Here is a 13,724-nt window from a genome sequence, read left to right on the forward strand (position 1 = left end):
AGAACTCACTCATGCCAAAAGCAAGAGCCGAAAAAAAAAAAAAAAAAAAACGAGATATTGCGGATCTTCCGGGGCGACGGCTTCATCTTAAGCACACACGTTTCCATTATGAGCCTTAAAGCACCACGGCACGCAGCGAAATGAATGCCCCTCTCCTTCCTCCTTTTCAGCATGCTCGCGTAATAAAGGAATTTCTGGTTGGTTAAACAGCAGAGAAAATGTCTCTCTTGATGTTTCGCTGCTTTTCTTTCTTTCTCTCTCTCTCTCTCTCTCTCTCGCCATGCAGACGCACACTTCTGTCCCCATTATCTATGACTCCTCTTTGTGTTAGTGTGTTCAGGGCAGGGGATTAACTCAGATCCCCAGCAAAGAGCAGGGGCAGGTTGGGCCCCGTCGTCTTCTGAATTAATTAGCCTAATTGCTGCCTTAATTGAATATATTAAACACGCTGAGATCAGAGGGTGCCAGAGCTTTTTGGGGAGTCTTTGGGGGGGGCTGAAAAGATATGCCTGATACATCCGGCGATTCAGTGTGTGGGGTTGCATGGGGTAATGAGAGCCATGCAATAAACATGGTCATGGCTCTTACTAATCAGCAATAAAGGAGCCTTATCTGTTCCAGAGCGACAAATGAGCAGCCTAAACATTCACAGGGCTCTTTTGTTCCCAGACCACTGGGGATTAAGCGCCGCTTCTCTACGGCCACTTCATGCTCATCCCTGCCGTAAAAGTGTGGGAAAGCCGATCGCGGCCCGTGTTCGGGTGCTACAACCACCATATCACCGGCTGATTACATCATCAAGGCGACTGGTTTTGCATTTTTTTTTTTTTTTGGCATTTTTAACGAATATTAATATTTTTGGCAGCCAACCCCCGTTCTGCCATGTGGGGAATTAAGCTCTTGGCTCGCTGCTCTGAGCAGGACGGAAAAATAAGCCAAAAACAAGAGAAAAAAGTGGAAGACGAGAGAATTGACGGGAGTGCGTATGTCTATCTAGGAAAAATACCTCCTTGTGTTTGTAAGATGTCCCCAAAAGGATGGAGAACGTGTCTGTAAGGAAAGCTTCGACTGGATCATTATCACCACTGGTTTCCAGCCCAGTACCAAAGGGTTCCGTTATGGTTCCTGTCCAGCTTTACAGCAAGTGTTGAAGGAAAAAAGGGAAATACGCCCATCGACCCCTATCTGGGCAAAGGATGACGTTCAACAAATAAAAAGAGCAGAAAGAGAGAATGTACGGCCACATCCACTTGACTGCAAAGATAGACGAAGAAGCTGAAGCAGCATTGGTTCCAGTTCCTGTTAGCTCCTGCTCCAAAAGTACAAAAACCCAGAGAGACAGAACCTGAGTGGACTCTGACCAACAGTGAGACTCAAACAGTGGAAGAAAGGATGTCAGTAAAGGAAGATTTGCCATCCTTCAGTAGACGCCCTGAGAATCTTCATTCCTCCGCTCTTTCCTTTGCTCTCTCCTGTCTGCCGTCCTGTCCCACGCGCTCCTTCCCCTGCATTGACCCCCTGGACCCTGTAATGAACATCTTGGGGATCAATGCACCCCGCCCTCCACCACCGCCACCTCGGAACATCTAATCTCCCTCCTCGCAGGGTAAACATCAGGCTTCTCCGTCTGAAGATGTGTTTACCCCACAACGGTGTGTGTGTGCATGAGATATCCGAGAAAGGCAGGGCCATTTGCACTGGACATAATAAAGCAGCGGGGCTGAGCAGATGTGTGTGTGTGTGTGTGTGTGTGTGTGTGTCCATGTAGACACATTTATCACTGTGTTTATTAGTTGTTCCTCTGTGTGTAAAGCTGTGTCCGTGTGTGTGTTTGGTGTGATTATAGTTGACAGTGAGTGGGCGTGGCCACTACTGAGAGGGTATTTTTTGAATGTCCGTAATTCAGAGTGTGAGACAGCGTTTTTCATTGTGTGTTTGCATGTGTGTGTGTGTGTGTGTGTGTGTGTGTGTAAGAGACCGAGGTGCCGCACACTCCCCTCATTATGCTCATTATAGGTCACGTTTGCGTGAACCTGTGCACTAAATTACAGCCATGTTTGTGTGTTTCTGCATGCAGACCCACGAGGTGATGTCAGGGGTCGGTGTAGAGGTGCGTGCTGAATAAACGTCCCCCTTCTATTCCTGGGAAACGCATCCCTCCACAAGTGGTTCCTCGGCAGAGTGCAGCACAAAGCTGGCTTTGTCTGGGGCTTGCGGTGGGAGAGGGAAGCCACAAAGAAGGGCACAGAGACACATTTGGAGAAGGAGAGTGTGCACGCGTGTGTGTGTGTGTGTGTGTGTGTGTGTGTGTGTTGCAGTCCGCAGTGACAGAATGGTGAGGTTAAACAAATGTTCACAACTCTCTAGTCCAATTAGTTTGCTTTTTTAATATTTGACCTTTCAGAGAACATGAACACACACGAACACACACGAACACACATAGATATCATACCCCCTTTCCCACAGTGAAAAAATCATAGAGCGCACAAGCAAGGTCCTCCAGGCCCTCCTCCCTCTAGGGCAGTTGTGACTGTTGACCTGAATTGGGGAGGTATTCACACTAACCTCAGGCTGGACGAAGTGCTCTTAACATGACATCACAATTTTTCCAGGGTTTCTGCATCCATCTGCATTTCTGCATTTCTCACAGTTTTATTTGCCACCTTCACAGAATCTAGTAAAACACGTTTTTTTTGTATGTATAATGTGCTTTTTTAATTACAATAGATAAATAAGTTCTAAGGTTCATGCATCATGTGGACAGTGTTATAAGAATGACGCCGCACCTTAATTTTGGGACTCTTTGGGACAGTTTACACTCAAAAACACGTGTTGACGATATGACTGCGGATCGACGCGATGGACCTCTCGTCTCTCTCGCTTGTTGCCATTTTTAATACATGGACGTCTGCCAAATGATTTCTTGTTTGTGTGTGCATGTGTCCAGGTTTTACTGGAATGGGGCCAGAGCATGTGTGTGTGTGTGTGTGTGTGTGTGTGAATTTCTCGGGATTTTGTGCCACAAGTGTCTTCAGTGAGCTGGTGTGTGTTTCAGTCTTGAGCTTGAAACACAAACCGAGTGTGTTGACCACTGCGCAGACGCTCATTTCCTCACTGGGGCCTGCCAATTAACAACAACACACAAACCATTTACACAGGCTACTGAGGGGTGGGGTAAGGATAATAATAATTCTTTGCTCTGTGTGGACGTTGGATGCACTCGGTTTTATTTCATTTATTATTTTGGTCTTATGGGTCTCGGTGGTTGAATGAAAAGAGCTCTGAGAAATTTCTGGAATAAAGCCACCCGCTCACTGCCAAACCAAATGCGGCTCTGTATCCCATCCAAAAACGTATTGTTTTTTTTGTTTTTTTCTAGCTGCTTATCCAACTGTGTGTTTCTAAAATAGGAGATATTGTCTTTGGTGTCTGTGTGTGTGTGTTAATTTTTTTGCTAGTACCGCTTTGTCTGAAATCTAGCGCATGTGTGGTTAAACAAATATCTGCCAGTATTGATGATTTCTTACTGCATGTGTGTGTGTGTGTGTGTGTGTCTATTCTTTACAGCGTTTCCTTTGATTTTTAATCTCACTCTCATTGCTATTCCGATCACTGTCATCAGCTTGGGAATTCAGCAGCAGTCAATGCCTGGCACGCGTCCCTGATTGGCTGAAAGAAGCCACATGGAAGTCTTCAGAGCCAATAAAAGCAGGGGGAGCCATTTGTGTGACGATAAAATCAGCTCAGCCAAAAAAAACGATGGCAAAGAATTTCAGCGTCATTAAATGTCGAAACGTGGTTGGTCAATCAATCCTTTCCAATGTTCATTTCTTTTTTCCTCTTCTCTGCATGCCTTCTCTCCCTTCATCTCCACCCCTCTCGGCCTCTCATTCCACGCATGTCTTTGGTTGCCTTATGAGTCTGGTCAGGGTGGAAACTCAAATCTGAGGTCTTAAACGTCCTCAAATATTCACCAGTTATAGATTTCTTCCAATTCCTCCATCCTGCTACTGTTCGGCCTGCACAACCCCTCTAGGTCCATCCCTCCATCTTTCATACAGCATCTGCTCAACACCTGCTAGAAACTAAGAAGTTCAAGTCGACTCGATTGTCTATATTCATTAATACGACCAAATGAATCAGATTAATGTTGCATGGCTCACTGAATCATTGCGGATGCTGTTGTTGCTGTTATTTCACCTACATCTTTCTAAATTAAACCGTGTGTTCCTTTGCATTATTAAAAAGTGGCTGATTCATGGAAACATGACTCCTGGGTGGTGTGCCCATTCTGAAACCGCACACGCACAATTTTTTAAAAAATGTTCCTGTTATTCCAGATGAGAGGTTAAAAGGTTTTTCTCTAAAAGAGATTTACCACAAGAAACTGGAGGATCTGACCTCCCACATCTGCTGTTTATAGGCTTCCTAACCTTCATGTACCAGGTGTGTGACATGAAAAGTGGATAAAGCCTACTCTTATATCTGTGTCCTGTATCTCACAAGAAATCAGGGATTTGGTCGAGTGCTTCTACCTTTTATAAAAAAAAAAAAAAAATCAAAATCCACTTTTATCAATTTTATCACCAGCATGGGCCCCAGGTAAACACGATCTGGGGTCTTAAATTTTGGCTGACCCAGGAAAATCACAGTGATTAAACACTTATTTAATGCTAATGGTCTCCCGTCATGTGGGCAAAGTCAAACTAAATTCAATAAACCCAAACAGATTTCTTTAATTATCTCCCTCAGAGAAACTTCACTTTTTTTTAGCCCTAAATCAATCAGCTCTTGGATCGTCCGTAACTGCATTAGCAAAAAAGTCCATACGGGCGCCCTGTGGGAAGGCTCAGCTTTCAATTCCGTACAACTTCGGGTCATCAAGAGGAAGTTAAAACCCGTGATGGATTAAAGGCCTCAAAGCTGAGACTAAAAAAAAAAAAAAAAAAAAAGACAAACTAGCAGCTACATTAAACACATTTTAAAAAGTGCTCTGGGGAGGTGAATAAACTGGAATGTGGCTGGAATAAACAAACCCGAAGCCATGAAATAGCCAGTGACACGCCACACGTCAGTGGACAGTTGGCCTCAACGCCTTCGATGATGCCAGTTAGCAGCAGTACAACTGCACATAATAAATTTCTCTCTAATCATTTGTTTATTTAATACCCTTTATTAATATGACATCTCTTTGGGTAGCTCGAAGATAAACAAAGCTTTTCAAATGCTTCAGGCTTTTTGTAAAAACCCCTGCCCATCTTTCAGTACTTTCACACATTTACAGTTTGTATTCCTAAATCAGTGACATTTATGAAAAAGAAAACAGTGGGGGAAGGGGGGATGGGGGGGTGATGTTGACACCTTTAAGTTATTAAAAGACTCTGGCATACACCCAGTCTGTACATGAAATAATCGAATTGGTTGAATGTACTTATTATTATGTGTTCCATGTGTCCATACAGGCTTCACATTCTCGTGTGTTTATCCGTTTCTAAATGCAGAGTAGATTTTGGCTTCTTTTGTTGCCTCGGCACCTGTTTTCTGTTAAAATGTGCCTGGCTCTGCATTGAAGTATAGGACTTTTGAGTTTTCTGTGCATACATCTCCGACCCCAAACCAACTGCAAGCAGTTACAGATGCTGCCTTTCTGATCTATTCACTTAGTTGATATGATCAAGGAAAGAGCCGATTCACTTGGGAGTGCAATGCATTAAAGAAAAAGTCCATACAAAGGAAAGAAATAACAGAAACAAAGGCAATCACTTCTAAATTTGCACAAAAATGCTTAGACTTCTCACCAGTTAGATGATTCAGTTGATTTCTGATTGTACCATTGTTTCGCAGGGAGAGGCTGATCCAAACTCACAGTTTTTTTTTTTGTTCCCTGTAGCTGTGTTAGAGACAGTCTGCGTGTGACATTTTCATTTTTTACCCCCTTTATGTTTTTTGTAAGGCTGCTCTGGCATGATACACGGTCTTCATAAATAAAGTATTTTCCGCGTGGCTCTGCCACTCGTCGAGGTTGTGACACGCTTGTGCTCTGAGACCTCCAAGGTGAAGCCCTCCACTGCTCACACATCCATCACAGTTCATCCCTCTCTTACAGCTCGCCTTCGCCACTCTGACTGACATCTCGCCATCTGCTTCCCTCTCTCTCTCCCTTGCTCTCTCCTGCGCTCTGTCTGTCATGCTGCCAAGGCAACTGCACACCCGGTCAGGTGATAACGGCCATGTCCCTCACACTGTGTGTGTGTGACAGAAGAAGCTCAGAAGGTTTTATCTGGGAGGATTTATAAATGAATAAAATGCTAATTTTCAAAAGACAAAGATTCAATTGAGAAAGTATTTACTTTTAGTTAGTGATTAAAAGTTTAGGCATGTAGTTTCATGACATATATGTTAGTATTCTAGGTTGTCACAAGGAGTTAAAAATGCAGGTGTGTGTGTGTGTGTGTGTGTGTGTGTGCATGAGTGTGAATGAGACAGCAGTACATGGGAGTGTGCGTTTTCACTTGTGGACCAACAGAAGTGACTGTTCACTGGAGAGTTGCAGGTTTTTGACTCTTTCATGTCAAATGTTCCAATAGATGGGAGCTATTAAGGCATTTATACATCCACCCCCATCCCCCAACCCCTCCACCACACCACTACCCCTCTCTTCTCATATCACTCTCAGTTCCAGCTCATTTAAGCCACATTGAATAAATTAACATTTGCTAAGGAAGGTTAATTAAAACCCAGTTTCTCTTGAGGCCAAGTCTTATACATACACAAGCTCTAATACTCTTACACTGTATCTCTGCACTCACACACACACCTTTGTATAAAACACTAATTACGATCATATAGAGTCATATTAATGACATAATCTCATGTATCAGCACTACACGCACATACCTTGCATGCTTACTTGAACATGTACAAAGTCTGGGGCATCATCGCCCCTCCTCTTGCTGAACTTATAGAAATTCCCCTCATCTCTTTCTGTCTCATTCTATTTGACCCCCCTCCTCCCTGCCTGTCTGTTTGTGTCTGACCTTGCGCTTGAGACCTCATTGATTGGCCTGGCCTGACGATCGATTCATCCAGTCTGCTGGTCCGCTGATAAAGGCTGCCATGGTGAGTGGAATTATGTGTGCATTTGAGTGTGTGTGTGTGTGTGTGTGTCGGTCACGGTTGTGAAGAGGCTCAACAGAACAAGGAACTGACAGAATGTACTAATCTCATCTTATAGACACTCACGTCCTCTTTGTGGCTGTAAAAAATGACAAACACACACACACCCCTCACATTAACACCTCAAGGACCTGCGCGCTTGAAAACCAACATGATTTTATTATTTATGGAACATTAACAGGTAACACCTGACTTTCTTTTTCATAAAGCTGCCTTAACTTTGTTTGGTGCCCTATAGTTTTTTTCTTTTTGGGCGAAAATGTCAGTAAAAAATTACCCGCCACACGGTCCATTCTCTCCTCATTGGTGCCTGGGGGACTGAGAGCAGCCTGGTGGGTTACAGCTATGAACCACGTGAACCATGAAGTTCAAACCTAACTGAGAACCATGCAAAAGCCTTGTGAATGATGGAATTCACACTGCATTAATTAAGATAAAAAGTGTCTTCCTGTCATTTTCACAATTTCCTCATTATTTAACTCATATAATTATAATAATCAAACAATAAGAATGGAGAACATAATATTCATTTAATATGTACAGAATTCAAACAGTTCCTATCCCATCGTATGAATATATTTTATCATGAAGAAGAGCTGCTTATGTTATTCCCTCCTGCGGCTCAATTGATGCATTTGCATATTACAAATCTTATTAGATTAAGATTAATAACAGATTTCTGTCTGTAGATGATGATCTAGGCCATCACATGAAAAATAAAAATGCAGGCTCACATTATTTTTAATACCCTACGCACCATAAAAACGCCACCCTGGGTGTGGCCGTGTTTTCTATGCCCATTGTTCTTGCTCATATTATTTTTTCCTTCACTGTCTGCCTGACATAGTTCAAGAAAAGATTGCAGGGTCACCCAGAGATGAGGGAAGAATGAGTGAAATCTGTGTTTATCAGATGCAGGGGGGCGTCACCTCAGACACTTTAAAGCTTTTTTCAGCTCTTTTCAGCTCTTTGCTTTCCGTTGTTTAGTGACTGACACGTTGCACTAAGGAAGAAAAACAACCAGAGCGAGATTTCCTGTGACATGACCCATAACCAAGATGGTTTCATTTGATAATCGTGCATGCGGCAGGGCAGATCAAAGCTCCGTCAAGCAGGTACAGGTCCCAACCCCAAACTAACCCAAAACAAATGTTCAGAATGCACCCTCATGCAGTCCAACAGGGCACAGAAGCTGCTAAAGACAACAAACTGAAGGCAGATACAAGACACATAAAGATTACACACACACACACACACTAAAAATGACTACAAATCCAAAAATATATATCATATAGGAAGAAAGTGGTCAGAATCATCAAACACACCTACATACCTTTATAAATGCTGTCATGCTCCAGTGTGTACACACACATATTCACACAGTTACTTTATATTTCAATATCTCATGAACCTATGCAAATGCGCACAGAAAACATTCTCAGGTACTGCAGTACATCTCTCACACCCTCACACACTCACCGATTATGTAATAGTCGTGCATGGTCTTGAACTCGTGGCCCCACAGGTTGGGGGAGTATTCCTGGAACTTGATGGTGAAGCGCATGTCGCTGTTGGGTTTGTCGCAGGTCAGCAGCAGGTTGGGCGACCCCGTTACCTCGCAGCGGTCCGCCTGTTCCCTTGACGACACCAGGTACAGCTTGAAGTACTCGTACTCTGCGGGGGCCAGGGGTCCTGGGGGGTCTGAGGCGGGGCAGATGAGGTCCAGGCGGTCACCGATCTGGGGGTACAGCACGTAGCCCTTGTCATCCCCAAATCTGGAGAGATGAAAGAGAAAGATATGCATTTAAAATTCACACTTACTGAAGGAAAGATGAAAAAAGGAGTTATCACACACACACACACACACACACACACACAGAGAGAGAGAGAGAGAGAGAGAGAGACTATCTTATGCTTGTTGTGGACAATTTTGGTGTTTAAATGACTCTACACAGACCTCTCCAGCTTTCAAAAGCCCCAATACCACAATCCCCTGCCTTCCAGCACAGGTCAGCGGGGTTATCAGAGCTCTTATGGTGAAGAGGGCTTGTACTCAGCACACACTTCAGTGAATGTCTACACACAGACACTCACACACACACGAATCATCACTTTTCACTCTGAGCTCCACAGATCATAAAGCACAAATGATAAAAACAACAAAAACATAATCACATGAATTGAAATATTACAAACGCAGATTTCTGTTTGTCACCTTTATGAAAGACAGAGCTGGTTCCCTGAATTTCTGTTATAGCCGAGGGAAAACCGCTTTAATTGCGTCTGTGTACCGGTCCACGAGAGAAATGTGTGAAATCATAATGCAAGAGAATGTCTACAGGTGCAACCCACTTACATACGCTTATATACCCCTACACACACACACACACACACACACACACACACAGTTACACAGCTCTCACTTCCTGCATGGCACATTTTTTTGCTGTTATCTGATGTCAGGCCCTGTCACAGTAGATGGAGAATGGGAGCACAAACACCAAGAACAGGAGCTGCTGCCCTCCAAAAAAAGATCCAGAGAAAAAAGGGGTGGAGGGGGGTTGGAAAAGTGCTACCACGGGAGCTGGAGAGGAATGAGAATGAGAGGAGAAGTGTTGCAGTGAGGAAGAAAGGGTTGAGTGAAATAGGGGAAAGAAGATAAAAAGAAACTGGAGGGGATAGTGGCAGGTGCCTGTGGGGCAGAGGACACGGGGAGAAGGGACGAGAAAAGAGAGAATGACAACAAAGAAAAATGGCAGAAGAGAAGGAATGAAGTAAAGAATCCCAGAGAGGCTGGGATGGGAGAGAAAGAGAGGAAAATTAATAAAGAGACCCTCCACCTACTCATTTTTTGTTGATTTTTACCAATCATTTGCATTAGGGTGTAGCAACAAAGCGTCAACATTGTTCATTAGCGAGGAAAAACCTAAAGTTAACTTGCTCCTCGGCTCCCGAAATGTCCAGGAGAGCCTGCGCATTATTGCACCTCCACTGCAACCCTGGAGCAGGGTGGAAGTCACCCGGAGGGGCCAGACATTTGGTCCACTTTACCTTGCCAGCCCCACGCTCTGTGTGAACCCACCAGGTCGTGTTGATGTTTCTATCTACACCCCGACCATCGGAGGAGGCAGTCTATGAAGGTTACATGTCCAAGCGCTGTTAAATGGGACAATCTGGTCATCAGATCGTTTCCTGTTTGCCGCCAGTCACCATCTGTTACAGGCCTGCAGTGAATGCTGGCATACTCTGGGCCTTCAGAACAGGGTAGTCTTGTCTGGTCACTAAGGCGCATTTGATCTTCAAACTTTGATGGAAGAAGCCCAGTATCTCATTATCTCTGCGTGGTTTGTGTCAGCTTCATATTCTCTTCTGCACTTTCTCTCTTTCTTTTCAAGTAGATGGTATCAGACACAGTCTCATTAACAGTGAAGGCCTCGCCCGGCGTGTTCAGATGACACCTTTCACCTAAACCGAGGAGAGAAGTTGAGAATGCATGTGGCAAAACAGAGCATGTTTGGTTGCCTCAAAGGCCAACAAGTTCATGGACAGTTTTCTAAGTTCAGACGAGGAAGTTTTTCCAGACCGCCTGGCACAGAACAAAGTCACCGAGAGACCTGATGGAGCGGGGGCATGGGGACAGTTTAACCCATCCCAGATGGGAGAAGACAGTTGGTACAGTGGCACTGGTTTATCAACACATTCACACCTCCCCTCAAACCCACAAGAACTCTATCTGAGTCAACACCACAGGCCCATAACGCACAAAACACACACAGGAACGAGCGTGGACTTTACATCCTGCATAAAAGGCACGCAGCCTTCACAGATTCAGTTACTACGTACACTTACAGACTCTAAATACAGGCAGGAAAGTTGGGCCAGCCTTTGGATAGGAAAACGTTGATTACAACGTTAGTAACGGTGTCTGTAGTTTGCAGTAAACGTATTTTGACATAAAGGCTGCAATTATTAGTATTAGGTGTGTATTTAGTGCTCTGACATTCCCTTGCTTGAAAAGGTGCCGGGAGGGTTTGGACCAAACTGGAGATGATGCAGTGACTGTAGCGCTGTGAGGAAAGCAGGGGCTGCTTCCTTCTGATGAAACCCATAGATAAGATTTCACCTCCAATACAATGCTGTCACAATGCATGTTGCGGCGTTACACTGAAGTATTTCTGCTCTTTTATTTCAATTCATTTTTTAATTGGAGGGCGGGCCAAAACATCTGGTCTGCACTCTGTAGTCGCCAATGCGCACACACCAATAGGGTCTATCACAAACACACACACACACACACACACTCGGAGCTGCCGCCTCTGCTCAGGCTGTAATTACGAGACTGAGCGAGTGGAGGCAGCTCCTCGAACGCGCAGGAGATCTCAAGGTTAAATAACCTCTCCCCAAATGAGGAGGAACATTAGGACCTGGCGTGTCATTTCCTCACCTTCTACTCCATCAACCTGACAGACCTGAGCTATGAAGAGGCCCTTGGACTTCATGTGGGCAGTGGGTGGGCTGGTTCTTTATTTATATCATCCATCAAGGATTCCACTCATCATCGCAGTTCTGTTTCAGCCATAAATAAAACCAAAAGTGGCCGTCTCTTGTCAGCTCGCTTGCCCCTGACACCCCTGACGGCTCTTCTCTCTGAAGACCGCATCCCTCGGCATTTTCTTTCTGCCGCCCTCCCCTCCGTCCTTCCCTCCAACAATAGTGCTATTCATCCGGCCACACTTTGAAACGCGGCGTGGGGGATGGTGGGGGGCAGAGGTGATAGAGAAGGGTGTGTGAGTGTGGATGTGTGTACATAAGTGTGTCTCCAGGAGTGTGTGTGTGTGTGTGTGTGTGTGTGTGGGATGGGCAGGAACGGGAGGTGAACTTTCCCCTCCTTTCTTCTTCCCAACTCTTCTATGAGGGCCTGAAACATCATTTTCTCGGCCTCCTTCACCCCACCCCCTCACCCCCGCCCTCCACTGACCCTGACAACTCGGAGATAAGAGCAGAGTGTTAGTTTCACTACGACCCACTCCCGCCTCTGACCCCTCGCTACACCCCCAACCAGACCCACATCTTTTTGGACAGTCCCCTGCTTCTGCTGTACATTTCAAAAATTCCTCCATGGAAACCCGACCCGCGAGCCACCCGAAGCCAAGCGCGCAGGTGCTCCAAAGAAGACCCCCCCTAGTGCGTCACCACCCACAAGTCTGTAAAGAGCAAAATCCTTTCAAAATGCCCACCTGACCCACCCGACACAGTCAGCAGGCGAAACTCAACCCCACAGTTCCTGATCAGGTCTCAATGTCCCAGGGGGTGAATAGCTGAGGTCACACGACACCCTGTCACTTAATAAACAATGTGTAAAGGTCTAATTGGCTTGCAAGAGAAATTCCTTTAGAATAGAGCTCACTCATTGGCTATTTTATTAGAAACACCATTTTGATCAAGCATGATTGCAGAGTGTAGCCATCTATCTGTTGACCGGCATTATAAAGAACAAGATCACCGACGAGTAGACTGACGAAAAGACACCGAACACAAACGCTCACACCTGGACTGCAGTCTGTGAATTTACATGCACACCAGGTGTCTCCAACTCAAGTCCAGGAGGAGCTCCGTTTTTTCCCTGTTCCAGCACGCCCAAACCAACTCCAAAACTGGGTGATGACAAGCCAACTCACCCAATCCCGTTTATTAAAGAAAGTTGCAGAATATCGCAGACCTCTGATCTCTAGGGCAGAAAATAAAGAAAATACACAAATACCAAGTACCACGACGCTGCCTTTGTACAAAAGGTCTTGCACAATCAATGGTTATTAGTAACAATGTTAGGCAAATTTACAGTCCTGCTTTTTAATATGATTCATCATTATTTCTCTTGCAAATTAATAGTGGGACACAAATGTATTTATCCATTCTACGTATGTATCCTATGTATGTATGATTGCCATTACTGTTCTTATTACTTATTATTACTTATATCTATATATATAGATATGTGTGTATGTTTATGTATATATATATATACACACACACACACACACACACACACGACGTTAATTAAGGACTAGCATGTAATAAGCACAAAAAGCTCTCTCCACTGTTGTCTCCTTGTCCTCATAGATTAAAGACGAGCGTGACAGTCGAAGCGGCTCTTCAGACAGCCGTATAATAAAAGATGAAGAGATCTACCGCTCAGGCTGCTCTACAGCCATAATTCTGCAGCACGGATATTCAGATGTAATTATCACATATATCACCGCCTGCACTAGCAGCGCGCCCAGGCCCCCAAACCCATTTCCCACAGTTGTGTGCAGTCAGTGATTCGGCCGACACGCGCCAGGCGAAATGACACGATTTTCACACCGCGGGACTCAAAGGTCATCGCCAGCATCCAAAAAGACGGATGAGACAGGAGTGAGAGACGAATGTTTTTTAGGGAAGGAGGCAAGGAGGGGAGGATGTAGAGATTTCGCTCGATGAGCAGCCGGCAATGAGCGAGAGGACAGGCAGCTGCAAAAGTCACAAACTGCTGGAAGGGCTGCTGGAAC

The 13,724-nt window shown here is 44.8% G+C and overlaps 1 protein-coding gene across 1 annotated transcript in view; it reads right to left on the reverse strand.

Annotated features, from left to right (window-relative positions):
* Positions 1–13,724, reverse strand: part of efnb3b (ephrin-B3b) — a 49,793-nt gene that overhangs the window by 18,523 nt on the left and 17,546 nt on the right. The window contains exon 2 of the mRNA XM_028956137.1: positions 8,656–8,951. Within this exon, the coding sequence (XP_028811970.1) occupies positions 8,656–8,951 (296 nt within the window). The remainder of the gene's footprint in view (positions 1–8,655; positions 8,952–13,724) is intronic.

The sequence above is a fragment of the Denticeps clupeoides genome, chromosome 1 (genome assembly GCF_900700375.1).
Source record: "Denticeps clupeoides chromosome 1, fDenClu1.1, whole genome shotgun sequence".
Taxonomy (NCBI): Eukaryota; Metazoa; Chordata; class Actinopteri; order Clupeiformes; family Denticipitidae; genus Denticeps; species Denticeps clupeoides.